Source organism: Melanostigma gelatinosum (assembly GCF_949748355.1).
Source record: "Melanostigma gelatinosum genome assembly, chromosome: 1".
NCBI lineage: Eukaryota > Metazoa > Chordata > Actinopteri > Perciformes > Zoarcidae > Melanostigma > Melanostigma gelatinosum.
The window spans coordinates 3,977,203-3,987,130 of record NC_136634.1 but is presented as its reverse complement, the minus strand read 5'-3'; the positions used below and the strand labels follow the sequence as shown (position 1 = coordinate 3,987,130).

The 9,928-nt window shown below is 42.7% G+C and overlaps 2 protein-coding genes across 3 annotated transcripts; both read right to left on the bottom strand.

Annotated features, from left to right (window-relative positions):
• On the bottom strand, positions 1–5,491 carry rnf141 (ring finger protein 141). 2 transcript variants are annotated; one of them, XM_079265248.1, is made up of 7 exons: positions 5,382–5,476; positions 4,615–4,662; positions 4,020–4,223; positions 3,579–3,687; positions 2,962–3,143; positions 2,016–2,123; positions 1–1,916 (listed from the first exon to the last, which is right to left on the bottom strand). In XM_079265248.1, exons 3-7 carry the CDS (start codon positions 4,154–4,156, stop codon positions 1,766–1,768), a joined length of 687 nt encoding a protein of 228 aa, XP_079121374.1. In that variant the 5' UTR covers positions 4,157–4,223; positions 4,615–4,662; positions 5,382–5,476; the 3' UTR covers positions 1–1,765. The 2 variants fall into 2 exon arrangements, with proteins under 2 accessions (XP_079121374.1, XP_079121375.1); XM_079265249.1 differs by lacking the exon at positions 4,615–4,662 and having other exon boundaries at positions 5,382–5,491.
• A 2,253-nt stretch (positions 5,492–7,744) lies between these two features.
• Positions 7,745–9,633, bottom strand: LOC306783619 (alpha-1,3-mannosyl-glycoprotein 4-beta-N-acetylglucosaminyltransferase C-like; the record flags this gene model as incomplete). Its single annotated transcript, XM_079277332.1, has 3 exons — positions 7,745–8,910; positions 8,994–9,141; positions 9,535–9,633. 3 exons carry the CDS (start codon positions 9,631–9,633, stop codon positions 7,745–7,747), a joined length of 1,413 nt encoding a protein of 470 aa, XP_079133458.1.
• Between the last annotated feature and the right edge of the window lie 295 nt (positions 9,634–9,928).

Below are 9,928 nucleotides of genomic sequence, written 5' to 3'. Positions count from 1 at the left end.
TTTATTAAGGATAATACAATACAGTATGAATCAATTCAATCTGAATACGCCTTCCATTCAGCAGATTCACATACAACATACGTCTGTGGGATCAAATGTTTTTACAGTAATCTACTCTGGAAGTTCATCTCATTCTTACAACTTAGTCTATACGTTTTGAACGTCTCCTGCTGCTGCATATTTGTTGTTGTACTGCTGTAAAAGCATTACAGCGTCAGATCATATCTCATCCTCCGTTGTTGCAGCACAAACAGAGAGAGAGAGAGAGAGAGAAAGCTACAGTGAGGTTTCAAAGTGCAATTTTTCAGCTTCGACAACCAAAAGTTACTTCTGGTCAACTTAAAGTTCACATGTTTATGGTCTGTTGTCAATGAAGAGGAACCACACACATCTATTAAGGAAACGTCTACTCTGCACGCTAGTGCTGAAGAACTGAGGTCATCGTCTCATATTTGGAAGAATCTGTTAAAATTAGCTAAATATGAAACTGATGAACTCGCTGAATGTCACACAACAAAATGCTGAATTAGCTTTCTATATTTTTACAACTTTAAATGACATTTAAAATAACATTTCAGTTCTCAAAAACCACAACCAGCGGTCTCTCAACTGAAAGGTGCTGCGGATGATTTATGTGAAATACTTATTCAAAATAAAACTTCTTAAATTCAACATAATTTTAATTATACAGGAGTTCATTTGTAACTGGAAAGCTGCTCATCTCAATAAATCAGTTATCTTCAACCACATGCATGACAAAAGACTGGGTTATGTAAACTACAGTACTTCTACAGCAACCAGATTAAAATAAACCGTAATACAAATATATACAAAGTAAAAAGATGAGAAAAGCATAGGTGACAAAATAGTGCTTATTTCCAACAGCGAAAAAGACACCACAGCAAGCAAAGTAGTTTAAAATCAAATAGAACTCTTTAGTTCTGTACACTCAGAAGAACGAGTCGCATGTCCTGAACGGGATCAGAGCGTCCGTTCATTACAGGTTCGCGTAACGTGTCATGTGGGGTATAAACATGCGGGGTCACGTCGCACAGACCACAGAACAGCTTCACTGGTGGGAAACAAAGTCGGTTTTACAGTCTGACCAGAAACTCCGAGTGCGTTAGAACATTTTGGGGAACAAATTCACTTTCTGCCGGAGAGCGAGATGATACGATCGATGCCTCTCACAACAATCTTCTCATCCAACGATCCAAAAGAAAGTCAATAAGCTCATTTTTTTACTATTTATTTGAATTTCACGACTATGAATATCAGTCAGACTCACCAGCCCTCTGAGTCTGAGGGCTGACCTCCTTTGTCTCAGCTTCTGTCACATCAACATGAAAGGGTTCACATCATAAAGTCCTCCTCACCCATGTTGATTCAACCAAAAAAATACTGTAAGACCTGTACTTTTGGTTAATGTGTGTTAACTTAATAGATTATAATGTATTATAACATACCACAAATACAGGATTTTGTACGTATTATCACACACATTTCCCATAAAGCACCACATCTACAATACGTGGGTTACAAAGAGCATCCTGGGATATTTTTTGTAAGGACTTAAAAGAGACAACGGTATAATTTTCCAAACCTGTTGCGAGGAGGAAACCCTGCTGGTTTCGTCTGCGTCGTTAGCTTTTATTAAGACAAATCTCCTCCCCGGTGAAAGGGACATTTTGTGTTGCAACATGTCCGTGTGTACTTGGTGCGAGTCGACTCCTCCTGTCTCCTCATTGGCTCAGTGTGCTGCGTGTTAAGGCCTGTGCGGGTGACCCGCCTCGTCCGCCAAGTTGAGGATGTAGCCGGCTATGTCGTCCTCTGTGGGGAAATCAGACATTACCCACGATTCATTGGCAGCGGTCACTTGCAGGCGACATATGGGACAGTTTCGGCTCCGCCCGCTCCTGCAGAGAACAGGAGAGAGTTTGTATTCGTCAGAGACACCTTTACATAAGTATCAAAGCAATACAACAATGAATTCAAGCTTTAATCCTTCATCTCACCATTTATCAATGCACTTCTGGCAGAAGCTGTGTGCACAGGGCAGAATCAGGTCGGCCTTTCCGTCCATACAGATGCAGCACTCCTCCTCATCCGTCAGCTGCTTCACTCTGAACGGCCACACGAACAGAGAACAGATACAAAGTTTTCATTATTAAAAAAAAAGAAAAAAGGAAGGTATTACTTTCCCCCACCCAAAAAAAAACCTTATTTTGGAATGAAATGCCTCGTGTTGGATGAATCTTAATGGCTCACTTTAAAAGGATTTGCCTGAGAAAAATATATTTCGATGTAATAAAAATGCATGGAAATGCAAAACTGGTCCCCTTCAGCCTCCTCCAGCTCCTACTATGGACGGGAATTCATCCAGAGGGATGAACAGTCATTCTGCTGCTAAATAACCTCTTAAATCCATCATTTCAGTTCCCCTGGGACATTTTAAAAACATGCTTCTGTTGTCCAGCAGCACTGACATCTAGTTAGTAAAAAAATAAATAAAAGCTTTAAAACGGCATTCATTTATTTATTTTCTAAAACACAACAATCACATATTATCACGTCTATGAAGTTGTTAGAGAGAATGTGTCTGAGCAACATTAGCATTCATTTGGAGCTGTGTTTCTGGTCACCTGATGAACGTTAGGAAATATTAAATATTCTACTTTTAGCTCTGTTTTTAGTCTCCACCGACTCCTGACGGAAATATGGTAGCCTTTAATCACACAATCAATAAAAATACTGATAAGTCCAGGTTCAGTTCAGGGTTGAACAGAGTGGTCATGACATCGTCCTCTTTCCCTTTTAGGAGTAGTAGTGTGAACCCCAACACCAGGAGAGCGTTGTAGATGTTATATGTAATATGGACGTAAATGAAACAGTTAATTTCCAATAAAAACAAAAAAAGGAGGTTTCTTTGACTGTTTGAGGGCCCACTTCCTGTGCACCTACCTGCCCATCCACATGCTGGCTTGGCAGGAGTCGGTGGAGGACAGCTGGGCCGACGGGCCCTCGGTACCGCCCTCTGCAGACAGCACCTCGGCGGCTTGGCTGGTGATGTCACGGTACAGCTGGATGAACTGGTACAGGTTCATGATGCGCGACGCTTCCATCGTACCGCTCTCTTTGTTGATCTAGGGCGAGACAAAGGCGATCACACGAGTGCATTATCACTCTAGTGATGCACAAACGCAACAGTGTGTTCCCTTTAAATTTAATTAAATGACTCAACCACAGTACATGAGCACAGCTGGAATACTGGGGGAAACATGTAATATTTCTGCGTGCAATAACGTCAAACCCCTTCTTGTGCTCGACGATGAAAAACACTGACTCACAAGTCTCGGATACAGAGTGAAAGTATTAGATAAGGCTGCTTATCGTTTGATGCCCTGATGACTTTGGTTAGAAGGATAACCACAACAAGGAGACACACGTGAACCCAATAATATCCTTGACCACATGTTTCTCCACCTGCAGCTGTCCTCTTCTCTCCTACACAAGATGAAAGGTGTGCACAGATGCTCTTGTTGGCTCGTGATGTGTGTGGACAGGTTGTTAGGTCTCACCTTGGTGCAGAGGACCCTCACGGCCACCTTCCACAATGCCGTGGCATCGGATCCTGGCTGTACCTCAAACAGCAGGTGCTTCTGCTGTCCAGTAGCGAGCTTGGCCGTTCTGAGAGAGATCCAGCAGAGTAGAAGGAAAGAGGGTATGTTAAACTCAAGAAACCATTCCGCAAACACACACATGCAAACACACACAAAGTTATGCACAATCTTCAGAAACATTGCTACATGTAGCCCTAAATTTAAATTGTGTTTCTGGCCAAAACTGCTGTGTGTTGCTTATTGTGTGCACTCTGCAGTTTAGGTACTGCTCACTCGCTAAACATGCTCTGCTGGGAACTCTCCATTCCACGGTCCACAACATTAAACATTAAAGCGACTGGAAACCCGCTGTATGTTTGCACAATCGAACATCAACGTCCGGGACAGACTGCGACTTACACGTCGTTGAGCTCGGACACCCTCGCCAGAAACTCCTCGTAGGTCAGGTAGCCGCCGTCACGCACCAGTCCGGCGTGTTTCACCAGCTTCTCAGGCAGACGGGTCATCACCGACTGACCTGAGAGCTGCTGGCCCATCCTGGCAGCAGCAGCACGTATGAAACAGCACTGGCAGAAAGCTGCTTCTAATTCAGTTCTGCAGAGCCTGTTGGCAAATTAACAGTTAAGCACTAATGAGATGAAAACGGCAATGTTGGGCGATAAGACTTGGCTCCAAGTCTTTGTTCCAGTCCATCACATGAGGGTTCAGTGTGAAGGACTTTGACATGTGGACAGTAGGAGCCAATGTTGTGATGAAAGGACGAGGGTCTCAGGACAGCGGGTGTGGTATGCCGTACAGATTTGTGATATTGTGATATATAAGTATAAGTAAAGATTGACTTGTTTTGACATTGTAGAGCGTTAAGATTTGGAGCTAAGGGGCCTAACCCAACCTTTGACAACCAGCCCCACACCAAAAGAACATGTCAGTGAGTGTCCACATATCTATGGGTATAAAGCCACACTAGTTGTGTATTCACTGAAACGGAACCTACTAGTTTTCAAAGTCCATGTTGTTTTCAATGAATCCAGAATCACTTAGCCTATAAAAAAAATCATAAAACAGCCATCACAACTTCAACGAGCCAAACGGCTGGAATCAGAGATATTCCGAAACGATTCACTACATCTGTTGACAAATGACTGACACGAGTAAAGAATGGTCAAAATAGTTGCCAATCTTCTTTATTCTGTGATCAACTAATCAATTCATCGACTAATAGTTTCAACTCTAAGCCAGCTAGTCAGGCATTAACTAATGAGCAACTCTTTGATTCAATCAAGAACAAACACATCCTGTCTAATGAGCTCATTACATTAACGTTAACACTAATTTAACACATCTAATTAACAGTTGACAACATCTCAACTTAGTCATTAGGAACTCAGATAAACAACCAAATCCACAATAACGTACTTGCAGAATTCACCTGCATTAGCATAATGACGTCCTACTGACCAGTACCGTTAGCTGTTAAGCTAACTGAACAAACGTTAAATATTGTTCATGTGACTGTGGTGAATGGTAGACTAATTCTTAAAGTTAAAAACACATTTCATTTTAGATATAATCCACCAACCTCAGTTCAAACACGATTTGCTAATCTTAGTCGGTTAATACTTCTCAACAGCAATTTGCTAACGACAACTAGCATCATTTTAAACGTAAATAACCAATAAATAAAGCCATGAAAGATGATCAATTAAAAAGATGATCCTCTGTTCTGACATGAGGAGGGAAAAAATAAGCTTATTTTCTTACCAAACACTCGACAACGTTAAAGGCGAGAGGAGTGAGAGTCCAAACTTCACTCTTCGCTGTTAGCTTCGGTTTGTGTTGACACAACACGGTCGCCGTTTGATGACGTCGCAGTAAAGCGTCTTCTTCTTCTTGTTTTTCTTTGGGGTTTAACGGCAGTTTGCATCCTTGATGTTGCACTACTGCCATCTCCTGGAGTTAACTAACTCCTACATCGTCCAGCATGGCCGTTTTTTAAAATCTCATCAGTTTGTTGTTTGGTGTTCTGACTAATCATCTTCTATCTTGTCCACTTTGACTTTACTCTTGCTCCTCTTAGCTCAACTCTTTATAATGTCTCCCGTCATGTCCTTTCTCTCTGAAACACATTTCCAGCAACTAACAAGCAAATACAGTGTCTGGTACCTGATACACGAACACCAGTTGGATGCTTTACTACGATGATCAGATTACTGTCCTATTTAAACTCGGTCACGACCATCTCCTCTTTTCTATTAATCCATCTTACTATGAATTCCTCGTGCCCATAAAACTCACTCACCAACTGAACTTTTAATTGTTTCAGTAGTTTCAAACAGACCACCAACGTTTCTAGAAGCCACACAGGTGTAATAGGCCACATTGCAGTTGGACAAAACTCCCTTTCATGCACTCAAGTCTCTTGCTGCCACGTCTCCTGTCCAGCTAAGACTTAATTTGTGTGTTTCCCAGCTGGCTTTCAGCAATCTCTTTGTTGGATGACCATCTCCGTCTCCCCTCAGATTCATCCAGCAGTTTACAAGCAGCTGTGTCCATCAAAGACATTTCTCCTGCACACACTGGCCATGTTCTCACTTCTCTCACAGTCAGGAATTTCAGGTCTCCATTCCACTCCAGACGTTTCCACACTTATCCTCCACATTTCTAATACGCTGTCTCTAATAGTCTCTGCTCTGTTGCTTAATCTCTGAGATAAAAACCACCATCATAGCGTACTAAGTGGAATCAAATAGATTCACATTATATAAGAAGAATAAGAACACAAATCAAATGTTTGACGTTTGTTTAATCCTGTCTGACTGGAGATAAAATGCTTGACTGTCTTTTCTTCTTTTTTTAACTGACGGGGTAAGATGATGGAGATTGACTCAGATGACTTGTGGCTGCAGGAGGTGGAGGAGGCAGCAGGTGGTGAAACAAGAGGATATGAAGAGAAATAGGACGAGAGAAGATGCATTTGATTCGGGAGGCAGGGGAGCAGAACAGATCACATCGGGACAGATATAAAGAGGATGAGATTATTAATATTCAAATAATGTGATTCTATTTTTATTTAATTTGGAACAGTTTTTATGAGGTTTTGTTTTTAAACTTTCAAACCAAGATTTGAGACATTTTATTACATTTGCAGAGTACCGGTAATTGTTCGTTTTTCTGGTTCGGTTGCTGATTAATAATAATGTGTTTATGTGTCTTTGATTCTACCAGCAGATGGCAGAAAAGGACAAACAAACTAAAGAGATACCTTCTTATAAAAGTGGTCAGACTAATTCTGTGTATAATACAGAATATAATTATTTTAACAAATGATGTGAAGTCATTGATGACGTCAGGAGGATCAGCTGTTTGGTGACTCCAGGTTCTCTTTAGAGAATAAAGCTTTTTCCAATACAGGTTCAATTACCTCGTCTTTAAGGAATCAAGTCATTATTCTCAAGATATTACCAGCTGATAGTTGACTTGGAGAAGACAGAAGTCACAGTTGACTCGTATTGAAGTTTTTTCTCACACTTCCGAACGGGAGAAACTTCTTTCATATCATTATCGGATCCTCAGGCAGCAGCTCAGCTGACAGAATTACACATGAAGAAAGTCCTCAGGTTTTTTTTCTCCATTTCATATCTCTTTTAAATTGTGTTTAATTTTAGATGTAGGAAACAGTGCAGCACTGAACACATCCTCGCTCTTTTACAGCCTTTGGGTGCATAACTTCCTAAAAGAGAAAGTCCCGAAAACATCTTGTTTCACTTCATACACAATTTCTATCAGTGACGGATAAATCGTGATTCTACACGCTTGTAACCAGGTTTTAAAAATGTAAAAAAAACAGACGCAATGTCCCTTTAAGGTGTGACAGACAAACAAAAAACAAGGAAGCAGTCATGTAGGAACAATTTTATACAGCGATTTAGGAAAAAGAACAACGGTATAAAGTCTCCATACTGTAAAGAATCTGTCATTTTAATACATTCACATTGAAAACAACCCAAGAAAATATGGATTGCTTTGAATCCCATGAACACAAACTTCCCAGAAGTAGTCCAGAATGAACTAGCGTCCAAAAATAACACTGTACAGACAGACGGGCGATTTAAAAACCCGCTCTGCTACTTTTTAAACTGGCTCACGGGCTGCGTGGTCCATAAGCTGATAGTTCTGATGATGAGCCATTCTTTCTGGCCGGCGGTGACGACGACTCGCACACACTCGATGTCGAAGCCGATCTTGTGGTCCACGCTGTCGACCTCGATGCCGCCGCCTTTAAACTCCCCCAACGTGATGTAGGAGGCGCACTGTCTTCCCTGTTTAGTGTCCGCGGCCTTCTGTCCCACCTCCAGAGCCCCGTGGTGAAGGACGTCGTTCTGTCTGTCCTCTGTGCCCGTCACAATTTTAATTCTGCTGATTTTCGTCGATTTGTTGAAGATGATGAGAAAGAAGTCTCCCGTGCACGGAGGCTTCCCCCAGAAATACTCATCGACGGTGCTGTACGCCTTGGTGGCGTCGTAGTTTTCAAAGACGTTGATGTTTGTGTACATGCTGGCGGGAGGGTTGTCAGGAATGTCGATGGAGTCTTCCTCGAAGTCGTCGTCCTTCAGCTTGTTCTCGGCTCCTTTGTAAGAGGAGTAGTAGCCCATGTGCTGGAACAGCGAGGGCTTGAAGCGGATCACGTCCTTCTGGGCCAGCAGACCCCTGAAGTGGATGAGGAGCCAGTCGCAGGGCATTTCCTGGTAGAACATGAGGAGGAAATGAGCCAGACGCGGCAGGTCCCTGGAGTGGTACAGCTTCCCGATGTAGCCCAGTTTGGAGAACTCCAGCATCACCCAGTAGGAACCTTCCCTGGAGGTGATCACCTTCTTCAGCGCCGTCAGGAAGTTCCTGGAGCAGCGCACGTCGTCCTCGAGCATCATGTAGAAGTGAGAGAGGTTCGTGCAGAAGTTGAGGAGGAAAGCGTAGTCCACGTTCTGCTTGGAGCGGAACCGGACCCGGTCCTCCGGGTCGTTGTAGTTCCTTTTCAGCCCGTCCAGAGACGGATAGTACTCCTCTGGGGCCTGGATCACCAGGAGGCGTCCGGCTATGATGTGGTGGGCAAACTTCCTGGTGATTTCCTGCACCAGGTTCTCACACCAGGCCAGGTCAAAGTCTGCCAGGTGGACCACGACCACGATCTCTTTGAGCTCCTCGTAACTGGACTGATCAAAGATGGACTTGATCGTCTCCAGAAGGTAGTTCCCTCTTTTTCTTTTGACTGACGACAGTCCAATGGTGAGATACTCTGTGAACAGAAATCATCTGAGTCACTTCATTATGCAGCAAAAACCGACATCACGCCAGCGTCGTCTTGGTGGAAATACATACTTTTTCGCGGCAAAGGAATTCCCGCGAGGTAGCGATACGTCACGTTCATAGTCCCGGAGAAATTGGACAGATCTGTGAAGGTGTGGACGTATCGCTCAGAGGTTGAAGGATGCATCAGCGTCTCTCCCAGCTGCCTCTTTTCTGCCTCCTAAGAATAACAAATGACAAGCACACGCTGAGTCAAGGCCGGTGGTGGAGGAAGTATTCAGATGACGAATGACAATTCGTCTTCTGTCAATCGATTAAACGACTTTTAATCATTTTCATTTCCACTTTTCATGTTTTGTGTGCAGAAACCTGAATTTGTAAAGTAACTAAAGCTGTCAAATAAATATAGTGAAGCAGAAAGTACAATATTCCCTCTGAAATGTAGAAGTATAAAGTGGCATAATGGAGAAAATAACTGAAGTACAAGTACCTAAAATGTGTACTTAAGAGCAGTACTTGCGTACATGTATTTAGTTAGATTCCAGCACTGGTAACAGCAGTACTAGTACATTAAACTCATCAGTATCAACCTGTGGAAGGAGAGATATCTTACCAGCACAAATCCACCGTCCATGTAAAGGTTGAAGAAGAGGAGGAATGCGATGAGGAAGCCGAGGAAGGGGAACATGGAGCGTTTCCTGAAACACCTCATCGTCTCCACGAACGTCCACATGAGCATAAAGATGACTGCGAGAAATCAGAGATGAAACAGAAAGATGCTCATCAAAACTGAAATAAAGACGTATGAGAGAATGTACACAACGCTACACATATGAATATATACACAGTATATATACATGTATATGCAGTATATGTTGCAGTCTGTTGATGAAGAGCAGGTAGCACCTTTATTTACTGGGCTGATGAGAGCCGAAGGACTGAACCAAAACAATACAGCTGTGACCCGTAAAACAAGACAATCCTTTCACATTTCACACGCTCCTTCC